This window comes from Triturus cristatus, chromosome 7, assembly GCF_964204655.1.
Source record: "Triturus cristatus chromosome 7, aTriCri1.1, whole genome shotgun sequence".
Classification (NCBI taxonomy): domain Eukaryota; kingdom Metazoa; phylum Chordata; class Amphibia; order Caudata; family Salamandridae; genus Triturus; species Triturus cristatus.
Window position 1 is genome coordinate 561,092,523 of NC_140590.1, and position 16,442 is coordinate 561,108,964.

Here is a 16,442-nt window from a genome sequence, read left to right on the forward strand (position 1 = left end):
GCTTTCACCTGTTGCGGCGCAGACCTGTTGGGAATTGCCTCCTTGTCACGATCCCCCCCCTGGCCACGGTACCGTTCAACGGTAAAACATGGCGCTGATTGCCTGCTCGCTGCGGGGGGGTGATGCTCCGGTCTCGCCCGCTGCCCGCTTCGCCCTCCCTCTACCAGACTCCAGCTCCCCAGTGCCGTCCCGGATTGTTGCCGTTGGGGGGACGCAGCTTCCGCTGACATACGGCTCCGTTCTGGCTGCCCTGCGGGACTTTCGTCTGCAATTGTGTGTCGGCTTGCAAACGCTGAGTGAGCGGTTCGACTCTACACTGTCTGCTGCGGGCCGTGAGCGCCCCGTTTGTGATCAACAAGACGTGAGTCTGCCAGTGCTGTGGTCCTCCTGCGGGGAAGCAACGACTGGGTATAACGGTGCTACACTGGTGTCTGCATTTGGCTTTCCCGGCGCTCGGGATCAATCGCTCTCCTGCTCAATGGCAGATACTTTGTTTCCCCGGTCATTGCCGCCTGCTTTGTTGTTGCCTGCCTCACCGTGCCCGCAGGAGTTTCCAGCTGAACTACACCTGGCGACCTCGAGGAACTGTTCACGGTGGCCTACGACTCCTTTTATGTGGAACTCATGTACTTTACAAGCCAGGTCTGGATTTTATATGGTGTGCAAGGGGACCTCAATAGATGATCGGCGGCCATTTTGTGACTCTACTTCTCCATCTTCTCCCAAGTGGCCATATTGTCTTTGTCTGTTCGGGATGCGGGGCATTCACGAGGGGGCGGGTCTAATCGTACGCCCGCGATCGGGCCAGGGCTAGATTACTTTCTATCATCATGGCTTCACGGCCGGGCTGGACTGGGACTGGAATTGTCTACTTATGTTGTGCGCACTCGTCGCGATCTGTCTGCCTTCATTTCCGTGGTGTTACATGCTATCTTCCCACGACCGCCTTTGGGTGTAGTGGGGTTTCAGTGTGTGGAGGCTTGGTTGGCCGGTGGTGTCGGGCGCTCCTGAGGATACGTGGGCTCCTCCCCGCCTCCTTTCTTCTTTCTTCTCTTAGTTTCTTTACTCTATTCCTACTTTCTCTCTCGGCTATATTTCGGGTTCATTGGGCGACAGGCACTATGCTGGGGGGGGGGGTAGGCCATAGCCTCCGCATTGGTGTAGGGTGGGGGGGGTAATTTACTGTTTCTTTTTTAGTTCTATGGGCCTCTTTCTTTCATGTCTCTGCGCTATACTTGTTTCAATTCGGGGTCCGGGTGTGGGGTGGATTGAGTGGGGGCGGCTTTTAGGGGGTGCGTATTTACTACTGTGATGATCCTGTTCTCTAATTGCATCGCCTTACTGTATGAGATTTTCTATGGCTGTTTTAATGATGCTGCTGCTCTCCAGTGTATGAAGCCGACTTGCGGACTCGAATCTCCTTGTTTCTATCCTTTACTGACTTTTTTCCCGGAAAAAAATTTTTTTTTTTTTTTGAAAACCTTAAAATTAACCTTCACTTCTCCTTCCCCCGGTGTCAAGGCTCCCTCCAGTGTATGAATCCTGAATCGTTGCTAATCTTGACCTTGACGCACAGGGGATGTATTGTTTGTCTCTGTGCTCAACCGTATTGTGGCCGGCCTGATGGTTGTAGGCCCGTATTTGTTCTTTTACTATGCACAAATAAAGGTTTTTAAAAAAAAAAAAAAAAAAAAAAAAAAAAAAAAAAACATTTCTTTTATAAGCTTCTCCGTGGATAGTAGTCTTGCATGTTGCATGCTTTTGCAGACATACAAGTGAGGCTCATAATAGATGTACAGGCAGCTCAAAGGGAAAGAGCAAACTTTCCTCTAAGCATGGGTTCGAAGTGGTCTCAGAGTAGAAAAGATGCAATTAAACTGTTTCTGCTATTGCAGTTCTAATTATTGATCATTTTGTGACGCGTGCTCGTAGATGGTTGGATTTCCTACCATCCTATTGTGTCAATTTTTTGAAACCTAGAAACCCGCTTTTTCTTGTCAGAAGGCAAATATGCTGCATTTTCTAAACATAACCCTGTCTTGTCCCCATCACAGATGTAATGATCTCTAGGTTCTCCATCTTGTAGGTTAAATCTGCTAGTGCGTACATTAGATGTTACTGCACATTTTTATTGAACTTCTTTGAATTCTTTTTTCAGTTTGAAAAGCTTTATTGTACAAACAAAGAAATAGACAAAAATACCAGCAATAAAATCAAATGTTGAGGCAGAATTACAACAAAAAAGGTGGCTAGTATAATAAAGAAGAATAAAAGCTGTTTTTAAGGTTTTATATGGAATGGGAATGGGGAAGGAAAATACTAATATATTAACATAACAAAAGATTGCAAATTACATTGCATAATACAACGGAATGTAAACAAGCATTGATCAATTAATGCTATATATCAGATCATCGAGAATGATAAAGAAAGAGAGCAGAGAGAGAGTATTCAAGAGGGTTTAAAATTTTCAGAATTGAGGGAGGAATTACGTTGTAAAACAATCTGATCTAAATAAGAAGTAAGGGGTAACCAAAAAAGCTCTCTAAGTGTTGGTTTACAGGAGGAGGCGAAGGCAACATCAAGTCTATGAAAGTGGCAGAGGCTATTCCACCAGTGTTGTATAGAAAGTTTAGAAAGATTTTTCCAATTGAGGGTAATGTGTTGAAAGGCTAGAGCAAGCATGAGATCAAAGAGACCATGATCACATGAGGGTATAGGCAAAGAGTCGGAGAGACTTCCAGCAAACAGTAAGGGTGTAGAATAGGAGATAGAAAGTCTAAAATTATGAGAAATATAGGACCCCCAAAAATTTGAGACCGAAGGACAGATGAAAAGAAGATGCATAAAGTTAGCGTCAGAAGAACCACAAGTCCAACAGTTATTCAGAATTAGAAGAAAAACGAGCGATGGAAACAGGGTTAAAGTAAAGTCTATGATAGAGAAAAAACATAGTTTGAGTGAGGGAGGCAGAGCAAGAGATTTTTAAGGATCTAGACCAAAGTTTGTCCCATAAGAAGATAGTCCATTCTTATCCCAGATCAGATTCCCAGGAGAGTTCTAATTTAGATTTAGCTTGATATGGATTGGGGGCTTAGAAATATTTATATATAAGGGAAGCCTTGGGCAAGGAAAGGAGAAGTTTAAGAAGAGAGTTTTGGGATTCAGTAAGAGAAGGGCGGGGAAGAGAATAGTATACATCAAGGATAATAGCCATTAGAGTGGTAAATTTCTGTAGAAAGGAACGCGGACAATGGAATAAGGCTTGAAATTGGGGAAAAGAACATGGCGAGAGACCATTAAAAAGGTGTTTAATCCAAATAATGCCTTTTGATCTCCAAGAATTCCAGAAGATGGGTCTGTTGTTAAGAAGAATCAGAGAATTGTGCCGAATGGGAGAATCCAGGAAGGGATCGCGAGAGAGAGGGTTAGGCAAAACTAAAGGTTTCAGAAGGGGACAAGTGTGTCTAAATAGGGGAAAGGATATGTGAGGAGTTTTGACTGAAAAGGCCATTACTTGAGGGAGAATGTTAATAATAAAGTTTGCTCAATGGATAACCAAAGGGGAGTAAAGGGAGAATTTTCGGATAAGAGCCATTTCAAGGCTTGACGAAGAGAAAGATTTATGATAAAGACGAAAGTCAGGGAAGTTCACTCCACCATTAGACTTTGTCTTATGAAGAAAAGAGGGCAATTCTAGCTTTCTTATTCTTCCAAAGGAATTTAGAAAGGCAGGAATCAATACGCTTCATGTATATGGCAGGAATGTGAACGGGAAGCATAGAAAGCGTATAAATTAAAATAGGGGCAATCATCATTTTAATTGAATCTAATTGACCCCACCAAGAGAGGAAAAGAGGATTCCAGGAGGAGAGTAATTTATCAATAGGAGATAAAGCAATGGTCATAATTAATTTAACCGAAGAGGCAATTGAGTTGGAAAACCATACGCCTAGATATTTAATTTTTAAATCATTCCAGGCAAATCCAGTGGACGAAAAAGAATGGGGAAGACAAAATTTAGTGAGGGGAAGAATTTCTGTTTTGTCTGAATTGATCTTGTAACCAGAGACCTGGGAGAAGGAGTCAAACTCATGAAGCAAAGGAGAGATAGAGGTGTCAGGTTCAGAAATAAATAAAAGGATACCGTCCGCATATGCGGAAAGTTTTAGTTGGTGGTCCCCAAAAGGAAAACCAGAAATAGAGTTATTGTTACGGATAGAAGACTGAAAGGGTTCAAGAGCTAGGACAAAAAGAAGAGGGGATAAAGGGCATCCTTGACGGACTCCACGTTGAAGAGGGAAATAGGATGATATACAACCATTAACTAATACGGAGGCTTTGGGAGCATAATATAATAGAGAGATAAGTGAAATCACGTTGGGGCCGAAACCATGCCATTGTAACGAGGCAAATAAGAAAGACCAGTCTACTCTATCAAAAGCCTTTTCTGCATCAACTGATATGGCTGCTAGGGAAGTGGAGATGGACGGGATTTTGTTTAAAACATTAAGAAAAAGCCGTGAGTTATCAGAGGTACGTCTTCCTTTGACAAACCCACACTGTTCTTTCCCAATAAGGTGAGGCATGAGAGGATCTAAACGTAGAGCAAGGATTTTAGCAAATAATTTATAGTCAACATTAACCAAAGATATCGGGCGATAGTTCTTGCAATATTTAGGGTCTCGTCCTTCTTTATGAATTAAACAAATTGTAGCCTCTTGAAAGGTACCTTCTGTTTTACCAGCTAAAGCAAATGACTGAAGGAGTGATAAAAGTTTTGGTAGTAATAAATCTGAAAAGTGCAAATAAAATTCAACAGAAAAACCATCTGGGCCAGGAGTCTTCCCTTTGGTGAGAGAATTTAAGGCGTTGGACAGCTCTGTAAGGGATAAGTCTGATTCAAGATCAAGAAGATTAAGATGGGATGAAGGGGAGGAGGAATTTTATCAAGGTACTCTTGAATGGTAGAGGAAGATGGAGGAGATTCTGGGGTGTAAAGATTTTGATAGAAGAGCTTAAATTCATTAAGTATTTCTTGGTCTTTGTGCAAAAGGGTGTCATTGGAGGAATATATAGCATTTATGAGGGTGCAGTCCTTGCGCGTTTTGAGATAATTAGCCAGAAGTTTCCCTGCCTTATTGCGGCCAACATAGTTACGAGCACTACTATGCAGAAGCATGGAGGATGCATTATCAGAAGTGGTTTTATTAAAAGCATGTTTAGCTCGGATCAGTTCTGATAAGACCGAATCTTTTGAAGAAGTGTAAAATTTGTGTTCCAAAAGCTTGATATGTGCTAAAGTGGCTTTACGTTGGTGAATAAAGCGTTTCTTTTTTTTTGACGAAGTCAATGATAAAGCCCCTTGCTGTAGCTTTAAAAGAGTCCCAAATGATATGAGGAGAGGAGTTGGGGGCACAATTAAGATCAAATAATTCAGTTGCAAATGAGCGAAAAGAAGAAGAAAAGAGAGGATCTGAAAGGAGAGAATTGTTAAAACGCCAACAAGAGGATTTGGGATGTGGAGGGAGCAAATCAAGATCTGTAACTATTGGGGCATGGTCTGAAATAACAATAGGTTCAATAGAGGAGGAGAGAAGATTTTGGGATAAAGGTTGAGAAAGAAAGATATAGTCCAAGCGGGAAAGAGAGGTGTGAGGAGGAGAGAAAAAAGAGAAGTCCAAAGAGTTGGGGTGGGAGAGTCTCCAGGAATCAATGAGATGTGCTTGGGAAATAGTGCTGTGAAAATGTTTATGGGTCTTGTTGGGAACAAAACGAACTTGAGATTGGCGATCGAGAAATGGGTCTACAACTTGGTTACAATCGCCTCCTAGTATAAAAAGATCATCTTGGAAATGAACACATTTTTGCGTAATTTGAGGCCAGAAGGAGCAATCCGGATGGGTAGGACCATAAACATTAAAAACAGTTAAGGAAACATTATTAATTAACAACTTAACTAGTAGCCATCTACCTTCTGTATCAGTTTCTTGGGATAAAACTTTGCATTTTAACTTTTTATGACATAAAATTATGACACCATTTTTTTTATTGGTAGAAGGAGAGAATAAAACTGTACCTACCCAGCCTCTTTTTAATTTCAACGCCTCAGATTCAGTGAGGTGGTCTCTTGCAGAAGTGCTAGATCGGGGTTATAAGAGGCGAGGTGGGAGAGGATTCTCTGTCTCTTAATTGGGCTACTAAAACCTTTTACATTCCAGGAAATAACTCTGAATGCAAAAACATTAAAGCTTTATACAGAACTAAATATGCATTAATGGAACAATAAAAGGAGAAGCAAATATAGGAAAAGGAAAGAAAGTTAGGGAAGAAAAAAGAAAAATAGTAGGCAAAGGAGAAACACATAAAGGACGACTGAGAAAAACATACCTGGGCGAACGATAACAAGAGAAGACTGGGACAGTGGCGACAAACGGAAGATGAGACGCCCAAACCAGGGAGTCCAAACCACACTAGAACACAGAAGAGAATGCAAACGGACGAAACAACTATAAACATGACAGACGGAACCTGTATGGAGATAAAAGAGAATTAAAAGGCATAAAGTTAATAAAGAATTAATGGAAGAAAACATGTCAAACAAAACTAAGAAACGCAAACAATAACTAATAAATGTGAACTATAGGAATGGCAATTGGAATAACAGTGGAAGAGAAAATAAAGGAAATAGTAAGTTATAAGGATAAATAAGAAAAGGAGCACAGCTAATATAAACAAGAGAAAAGGAGAAGGGAAACTGTAGCGATAATGAAAAGCTGAATCAAGGAATTTACTATAATAAAGACTTGACGATAAACAAGGAAGACAAAAAGAGGGATAAATACAGACATAATTAAATGCTATAATAATAGTATGACAAACCATGAAAATAATAGAAAAATGAATATAAACATGTCAACCCGTAGAACAAACAGAGTAGACCAAACAAGGAACAAATGTAAGCATAGCCATAAGCAACTCAATTATTAACATTATGATGACAATGAGAGTCTTGATAACATGAGTAGAGCATGTCATCCCGTAGGAGGATTAGTGGTATCCATGTTGGACGAAGAATGGGAGTGGATAAACTTCTTGAGTTCTGCAGGATCTTCAAAGGACAGGGTTCGGTTTTGATAAGTCACTTTTTAAAGATACAAGGGTGAAAAAGGCCATAGCGAGCACCCATCAAAAGAAGAGTAAGAAACTCTTATCGCCTGGCTGCTGTTACATTGGAGCCCTCTTGAGAGAGAAAGACTCTCTGTCCTAGCCAAGAAATTTGTCGTTTGGCTCTAGCTGCAGAAAGAACAGAGAGCAAGTCAGTGAATTTCAAGAAGAGAATAATAACACCCCGGGGGCTGACCGAGGATGAGGAGAGTGAAGGACGTGGACCAAGTCTATGAGCCCTTTGAATGTTCAGTGATGAAGGAGGCATATCAAGTAGTTTAGGTAGAAAGGAAGAGAAAAAAGTGACAGGATTTTCTCCTTCCAAAGCTTCCGGCTATCCATAGATGCATAGGTTATTCCTCCTGTTGCAATTTTCCAAATCTTCATTGTGCTGTTGAAGTTTACGAACTTCCTGTTTTAGAGAGGAGAGTCTTTGAGAGTCGTCTTGAACCAACGAGAGTTGTAGTTCCATTACAGAGACTCTGTTCTCCATAGAAGACCATTTTTCCTCCAGAAATTGCATCTTCCTGTTTGTTTCTTCCACAAACGGGCGCAAAGCGCGAATTTCCTCCAATAACAATTCCAAAGAGATAGTAGAAGATGAATTATCAGGAGATGGAACCAACCACATCTTTAGAAACAAGAAAGTAATGCTTCCTGTAAAAAGTGTTATGTACCATAGTAAGTGTATTGCTTTGCGCAGTGATGAAGTATACATCAGGAGTCTAAAAGCTCATAGAACCCCATATAATCTATAATAGCTGAAGTGTCTAAAACTACGGTCAGTCATGATACTCCTCAAATTTCCACTTCTTTCTTAAAGACATTCTTTCCAGGCTTTCGCAAAGCTGAACACCTCCGCCAAATATCTTCGCATTTGACAAAAAGACACTTCCACTCAGTCCCATATCTAGCCTCTAAACAGCTGTGTGAAAGCTTCTTGAACACATCGCAAGACCACCTTCACATGACTAACTCATTGTTCAGGTGTAATAGCCATAGTTTGCCATCACAGCACTCCACTCATTGATATACCAGACCATTGCATAAATATACCTCTTCCTTTTTGTAGCAAAATCATTCGTGGTGTTAATATGATATTATCCAGCCTCCTATGTTCATTTTAGAAGTAACAATACCTGTGAGTAAATTTGCTAATCTGAAGGGTAGCCTATAGATGTGTTCTAGATTTACATAAAAGCACCTCAGTCTATGAATGTCTCAGCTGCCACCACAATTCAGGTAAGGAAAAGGCGTATTTCAAGGATCCCTTCTGTTTCCATAATGCAGAATCCTGAAGCAACATGCTTTGCAAAATGTTCAGTTGCAGGAATTCCCATGGGAACCAATTTTCTTCTTCCACAGACAGAAAATAATTAAAATGTGACATGTAAAACATCATCACATGTCTCCACGCTTCAGCAATCTCAATTACACCAGTAGTTGACTTCTGTATTGGGATCCTTCTGTCCCCTGCAAAAAGAAATTGTCTCTATAATGGTTTCCAGCACACACTGTTATTCATGAGTAAAGTCTACGTGTTGCTGCACAGACGACATGGAAACTTTGTTGGGCTTTAATTTGTTAATTTAAATTAGGGAAACATAATGCAGAAACTTACACTCAGGCATGTATGTATGCCAGTGTAGCTCCATGAGGATGGGGACAATGTTGTCATATTTCTTCAGGCCATGGATTAGACATGCTGCTGCTTGTAGGATGCCCTTAAAGGGTGCCAGTGTAGAGTCTGTGAGGCCATGGAGTGGGGCATTACCGCCATTCAGATGCAAGAGTACGAGGTCTTAAACATCAGCCATGAAGTTACTTTATGAAAGAAACAGTTTCACTTTCTTTAGAAGAGAGAGCTGGCACCAGGCTGTCGTCGTTTTTTGGCAATGTGTTCATTAAGGGCGGGTTTGGTGTTATGGATGAATCAAAGTATAAGTTGGTGTTTAAATCCATCATTGTTCATGTCATTGATCCAGGTTTGTACTGTTTCTTGTTTGCAGTTCTTGGCATTAACAGAAATTCTGACTTGGTTGGATTGAGATTCAGATAGGCACTGAATATCCAGGTCTGGGTGATAAGGAAGCAGTGTTTCAGTTACTAAATGTCTGAAGGAAAGTAGACTCTCAGGTAGAGTTGTGTATCGTCAGCTTATAGTTGAATCTTGATGCTGTTGTCTGTGAGAAAAGCACCAAGCAGTTCCATGTAGAGGTTGAAGATTACATGGGACAGCATGAAACCCTGTGGAATTCTGCAGGTGATGGGTATCTGTTGGGACCTTGAGGTTCCCATGTGAAGACACTTAAGCTGGTTGGAAAGGTAGGAGGAGAACTAGTGAAGGACATTACCGGTGAATCCCATTCCAGACTCCAGTGTATGTATGTAGGTGGGATGATCAACTGTATCGAAGGCAGCTGAAAGGTCTGGCAATATCAGGAGGCAGGGGTTCATTTTCACCTGTTCTCATACTCGATTACTCAACTTCCAAATCCATTATTATTATTTTTTTTAAAGATGTTTTTTTATTTTGAAGAACATATCAGTCAAAAATACATCAGCGTTTAGTACATCACATCAGAGAGAGTAAAATACAGTACAAGTTCAACAAATATTTCACTCCTATTCGGCCACCTATAGCCGTCGCTCTTTCAGCTCTAACTCACCAGTTTACAAGATACACAACTCACCCCCGGTATGTATTCCATTTGCCCCATTTTTTATCCCACTTCTTTGGACACCCTCTGGATTTGAATACTTCTTTTTCCGCAATCATGCATTTATCTAGTTCCTTTGCCAACCCCCCAAGGACGGCACCTCAGCTGCTCCCCAGTGCATCGCTATTGTGCGTTTCACCAGTGTGTAGCCCAAAGTGACCCATTGCTGTTCCACCCCCGTAAGGTCTGCTGCCTCCCATATGTTGAGGAGCCCCAGTTGTGGTGTCACTTTAATCTCTTTGCCTATGGCACTATGCATGTGTTGTTTGGCCCTTTCCCATAAGGCCCATATCCAGGGGCATTCCCATATAATATGATAAAAGGTAGCCTCTTCACGACACTGACGGAGACACAGTGCATCTTCTCTGTGCCCTATCTTTGTAAGAGTAACCCCAGTGAGATAGGTTCTATGCAGTGTTTTAGTTGCATAAGACGAAGTTTGAGAGGGATAGCCGCCTCCCTCGGGGACATTAGTGCAGTTTGCCAGTCGTCGTCCTCGATTTGTCCGACATCGTCTTGCCACTTTTCTCGGAGGGTCTGGAGTGGATCGGGTAAGTTATTACACAACTTCCGGTATGTTAATGATATAGCTTTTTTCATCAGGGGTTCAGAAAGTAGCCTGTCCTCTAGGGTGCATGACTGGTATATCCCCGTTGACCTGGAGTGCAGCTTTAAGGGTGTGGCGGATTTGTAGAGATCGGAAGACCTCCCCCTGAGCCAGATCATACTCTTTTCTCAGTTCTGCAAATTGTGTTTTCCCTCTTTTCCATAAGTGGCCTATGGTAGAGATACATATGGTGTCCCATCTATCAAACCTGGGTTGATTACACAGTGTTCCCAGTTTTTAAGCTGACCACAATTGGGTGGCCCGAGTCAGGGCATCCAACCATCCGAGTCTTCTATTGGCCTGACGCCAGATGTCAACAGTATGGGCCGTGGGGCCAAAGTAACGACCTCTTCTGACCTTAGAATAAAGGGCCCCTAGGTAACCCTCCCTTCCCATCTGATATTTGTCTAGAAGATGGGCTGGGTCTGACAGGGAGTGATATATCCAGTGGTTTACCACCACCAGCTGCGAAGCCCAGTAAAATAGGCCTAAATATGGAAGTGCAATACCCCCGTCGTACAACCCTCTGGTAAATTTATGTTAAGTGATGCGAGTCGCCTTTCCATCCCACAACAGAGTCCTGAACTCACTCTCAATGTTCCTAAAGTATGATTCCGGGACCTTGTTCGGACAATTTTGAAGGATATATAAGAATCGGGGGAGTGCCTGCATCTTAAAAAGGGCAGCTCGTCCCAATAGGGAGAGGGGCAAAGTCCTCCAATGTTTGACATAATTTCGCAATCTGCCCAGAGGTACTGCCCAATTTATTTATTTTTTTTAATATGAAAAACATTGAGGTCAGGGATTATGTAGATTCCGAGATATCAGAATTCAACCTCCGCCACTTCCACCTCGCATCCTGGTGGGAGTCTTGAGATCGGTCCTTGGATAGCGAAGATCACTGACTTGGACCTGTTGATCGAGTATACAAAATATTTACCAAAGTTAGTGAAAATGTTTAGAATTCTATGCACTGATTTTGTCGGCGATGCAAGAAAAAGCAGAATATCATTGGCACATATGGATATCCTATCTTCCTGACCATCAGCCCATTTCAACCCTCTCAATAGTTGATCCTCTCTGAACCATGTTACCAATGGCACGAGTATCAGCGAGAAAATCAATGGGGACAGGGGGCACCCCTGTCTAGAGCCCCTTTTTAATGGAAACATTCTGGACGTGCGGTTGTTGACCTTGACCTAGCCTTTGAGATCTGTGTATAGGAGCCTGATCCATCCCAATAGGCCAAACCCTAGGCTCCGAAGCACCTCAAATAGGTAGGGACACTCAATTGAATCAAACACCATTTTGGTGTGCAGGGATAGCACTACCGCATCTTTTTCTATGACACCCTGGTCAGCAGCCCTCAAATACAGTACCCCACTTATATGGGCGGAGGAAGGGAAAGCGTTCTTGATTTTATGTTAACATCTAGAAAATGTGCTTTCTTCGTTTATAGCTTTGGGGTGGAGCCCAATAACGCGAGCGACCATAATCCCCTCACTGCTTCCTTACGTGTAACAGTTCAGGAGGAGAAAAGGGTGAGATTGAAATGGAGCAAAAGAAATCCCCCCCCCCCAAATTCGAGGAGAATATTGTTAAAGCTAACTTAAGTTCCATTTTGAAATGTTTACATCAAGACTCCTCCCCCCAGAAACGGTTATACAGAGTTTTCAATTAATCACTAGGGATATATCTAAAGGCCTGACAAAGTCAATAGGCAGACGGGTAGCCCATGAGACAAAATGGTTCAACACAGAGTGTTCAGAGGCACAAAAAGATCTGAAGATGGCACTGCATGTAACCCCACCTGACAGAACCTTGATTAAAGAGGCCAGACAGGCTTCTAAAAGTACAATCACCCGGAGGAAAGAAGAGGTGAGAAGATTAGCCTGGGATGATCTAGAGAGAGCTAGCGCACTTAAAAGACACCAGGGGTTTTTGGGAGGTCATAAATCGTCCCCTATTTTCGAAGTGCGTGAGGGGTATGGACTCCATGATATCGGGGAAAGTTTGGGAATCTCATTTCTCAAACATATTTAACCCGAATGGTATTACATCGCAGTAGCCATGCTTAGATGTCCCCATAGACCCAATCCCTGCATACCAACTTAGCTCCTCTTTGACAGTGAGTGAGGTCGAGGTGGCCCTTGCGAAGGGGATTTGCTTAAAAGCCCCAGGCCCTGATGGGGTACCTCTAGATCTGTTTAAAAGCAATTCTCAACTCTGGGCACCTCTGCTGACAAGTGTCTTTAGAGCAGCAATAATTGCCCCATTCCATCTTCTTGGACGGAGGCCATAGTGGTACCAGTGTACAAAAAGGGAAGTAAGGACGACCCGGTCTGTTCCAGGCCCATTTCCCTAATTGACGCTACCGTCAAGGTTCTGGGGAGGGTTATTTTAGCGCGCCTCGAGACCTGGGCAGACACCTCCAGGTTTATGTCCCAAACACATTATGGCTTTAGGAGGGGCATGGGGATGAATTAACAGTGCCTCAATTTATCTCTGATTATGGGCAAGTACATAAGGGCAAGGAAGGGGTCATTCCACCTTGGCTTCATGGACTTGTCCAGTGCCTTTGATACGGTTAATCGGGAGAAGCTATGGGCCCAGATGGGGAAAATTAAATTTGAGGAACCTCTCATTACCCTCTTGCGTAGGCTGCATGCGTCCACTACTGTTGCTCTACGATTTGGCTCTGGGGGAGAGAGGACTGGGCCTATTGTTTCTACAGAGGGAGTTAGCCAGGGGTGTATCCTGGCTCCTTTTCTCTTCCTTCTGTACACAAATAGCCTAGAGTCCTCTCTTTTAGAGCAGGCACTAGCATTCCCTAGAATTGGAGGTTACCCGTTCCCTCTGTTATCGTATGCGGACAACATGGTCCTCATGGCCTTAACTGCCAATAGCCTCCAAAAATCTTTGAATGTTTTTACTGATTTTATGCTAGCTTTTGAACTAAAAGTACATTTTAGTAAATCTTATATTATGGTGTGTGGCCCCAGTCAAACTAAAGCAAGAACATTTATTGTAAAGGGCAAGACTATTGAGAAGGTGTCCAATTTTACATATTTGGGGAATGTCTTTAACAATAAATTGAACTGGGACCATCTTGTTACAGTAAGGGTACAGCATACTACTCGCGTAGTAGAGGGACTGTTCCACTTCGCCTGCAAGTTGGGCCACAAGCCGGTAGCAGAATTAATCACTTTATATAAACCAAAATGCCTGTCTGTTGCAACCTACGGGGCAGGAGTGTGGGGACACCAGAAAAGCACCCAATTACAAACCTTAGAAAATAAGTTCATAAAAAGATTACTGATTACCCCAAAAAGTGCTTCCACGGCCTTTTGTCATTCTGAGGTAGGGCTGAATTTTATTGAGGATCAAATTAATATTGCCCCATTAGTTCTATGGGCTAAAATTTGGATGTCAGAGGATTTAATGTTCTCATGGGAAATTATCGGGGATTGTATGACCCTTGATAATGTCCTGGCAATTCCATGTCTCCGTTTTGTCAAAGAGGAATTTTGCAAGAGGTTTGGGGCATTATTACGATAACCTTGCTAGCATCCACGCATACATGAAAACGATTATAAAAGAAGCTCATTTTGCTGAGTCGAACACCCGTCGACGGAAATCAGGTTCGCAACCCCATTTAGATCGGTCCCCTTTACAACAGCAATTTTATTCGTCTTTTACTACTAATTCACAGTTTCGTTTTCTCATGACTAGATTTCGTCTTTGCACATTGCACTTTCTTGTGGCCTTTCCAAAACAGGCGGGATGGTGCGAGAATCTCCTTCCCTGTCCTCGCAATAATCTTGCACAACAAAGCACCTTGCACTTTATGCTGTTTTGCACACTTTACAAAGAGCTTAGGGCACGGTTTCTTACTCCAATCTTAAGAGAAATCCGCCCTTGTACCTATCAGGAGGGTTTTAGTTTTTTACGCTCTTTGTCTACTGTTGCTATTTGCCGTGCTGTACTAATTACATCAGAATTGCATTTACAATAAGGAAACGGTATGAACTTTAAAAGAAAAGGATGTTTTTAAATGTTTAAAAAATACAGTTTCAGAGTCACGAGTCACATCATTGTATAAACTGGATATGATAATTTTAAGTACTTTGTATGTATGCTACACTTTAATGGTCCATTTGAACCGAATAAAGTTATTTTGACTTTACTTGACTAGTTTACGGCAAAACACATTATGGAGGCGGCGGATATTTAGGGCCGCCAAATCAATTTCTAATGACCTCCCTATTTGCAGTGTATCTCTAAAGCTTCATGTAGTTTGTTTTGTCATCACGGTTGGCCTCCATCCACCACCCTCCATCTCCACTCTTTCTGGTAAGGGAGATGAGCATGACTAAAGCGACAGGCCCCACACAGGTACGTCAGTATTAAAGTTTCCAGAAGAAGAGAAGATGGAAAAGAAAACATATCACTCTTGGATTGCAATTTCTGCTCTAGTTTGTGAGAAGCAGAAATGAAAAGATTTGCCATGTGTGGCAAATTAAAAGCCCACCAAAATACAGTACAAGCAACTCACCACCGTAGTTGTGCAGAGATTGTGCACAGGATCTGCACATATTTCTCTCCTGCATACTACGTGCATTGCGTTGACTAAAGCAGGAGCAGGACTCATAGATTGACATAGAGCAGAACCACCACCGTGGTTGAGCTGCTGAGCCATAGTTGTAAATTCCTGTTGCAGTGCATTGATTTTAAGTCCAGTCTCATCCCAGAACTTCCTCAAGGCATTTAACTGCATTATCCCCTTAAGAAGTCTGAGCACTTGGGGATGTGTCCACTCAATGTATTATCCAAATGTTAATTTGTTCAGAGGTAAGTACCACTGCATAAATCTAAAATGTACATCTTGGCTTATAAAAAACAATTATTTTAATGCCATTGCATTTTTTTATATGTTGGATAAACTACCTGCTACTGTATGTTGTAAGGATATTGCAATTCATCAAGGAAGCCCCTTAATTGTTATCGTATATAACGTCACAGAACAATTAGGTTAATGAGAAAGCTTGTCTTTAGGCTTATATCAGATGTAAGACTTTGTATTGCACATTCAGGGAAATGCTTAATTTCACTTTGTACTGTTAGAAAAATTCTATTTTTGCCTAACTGAATATAACTTTATTTGTCTGGAATCTTCTCTGCAAATGTGTAGGTGTCATTTAAGAAGCAGATGTGTGTGAGCCTGATGTCTATCTCTTGTGACTGTATGTTTGTGAGTACATCTATGTGATTGGACATTGGCTAGGAGATTATGGTGAAACATAAACTGGTCCGTTTGCTGGAGTGTGAAAGAGAGAGAGAGAGGGAGAGAAAAGGCAGCATGGTAATTTCTTGTTGAAGAGGTATTGCTTGCTTATTTGCATTCTGTCATTAATTGGCATTCTGAAACATAACTCCTACCGGAATTATTCCAACCTCTTTTTTATGGGGATAAAGAAACACTTCTTCCTTTGATATTTGTGAAGCCACTAGCCCAGGGTATTTTTTGTTTTAGCCATGTTTACCTTGTAGAGCCTTTTAATCCAACTACCTACTATGTGTGTATTACTTGACCCCCTTCTGTGAATACCCCTTGGACTCCTTGGACTGTGAGTAATTTGTGTTCCCTTTCCAACTGAGGTGCCACTTGAACTCACATCCTTGCACTGTCTTACAGCGTATTCTTCTTCTTTTCCCAGGACGGAGTTGCTGAAGCTTTTGCTGACCTGTTTTTCAGAGGCCATGTACCTGGCGCCGTCCCCAGAGAGTGGCAGTGGATCCAATCCCTGGGTGCAGTTTTTCTGCTCCACAGAAAACAGGTGAGCAGCAAGATGAACAGTGAATATTCACACTTTGTCTTGGGTTAAAAGACACTGGGGACAGTTCTGCCGTTCAGGGTTCTTCAGGGGAATTTACTTTTTCCAGGGTGT

General features: G+C 42.1%; 1 protein-coding gene across 3 annotated transcripts in view; it reads left to right on the top strand.

Moving 5' to 3' along the window:
* HID1 (HID1 domain containing) overlaps positions 1–16,442 on the top strand; it is a 221,874-nt gene that overhangs the window by 106,899 nt on the left and 98,533 nt on the right. For all 3 annotated transcript variants that reach the window (XM_085617068.1, XM_085617066.1, XM_085617067.1), the window contains exon 6: positions 16,212–16,331. In XM_085617068.1, coding sequence (XP_085473194.1) covers positions 16,212–16,331 — 120 coding nt within the window. The remainder of the gene's footprint in view (positions 1–16,211; positions 16,332–16,442) is intronic.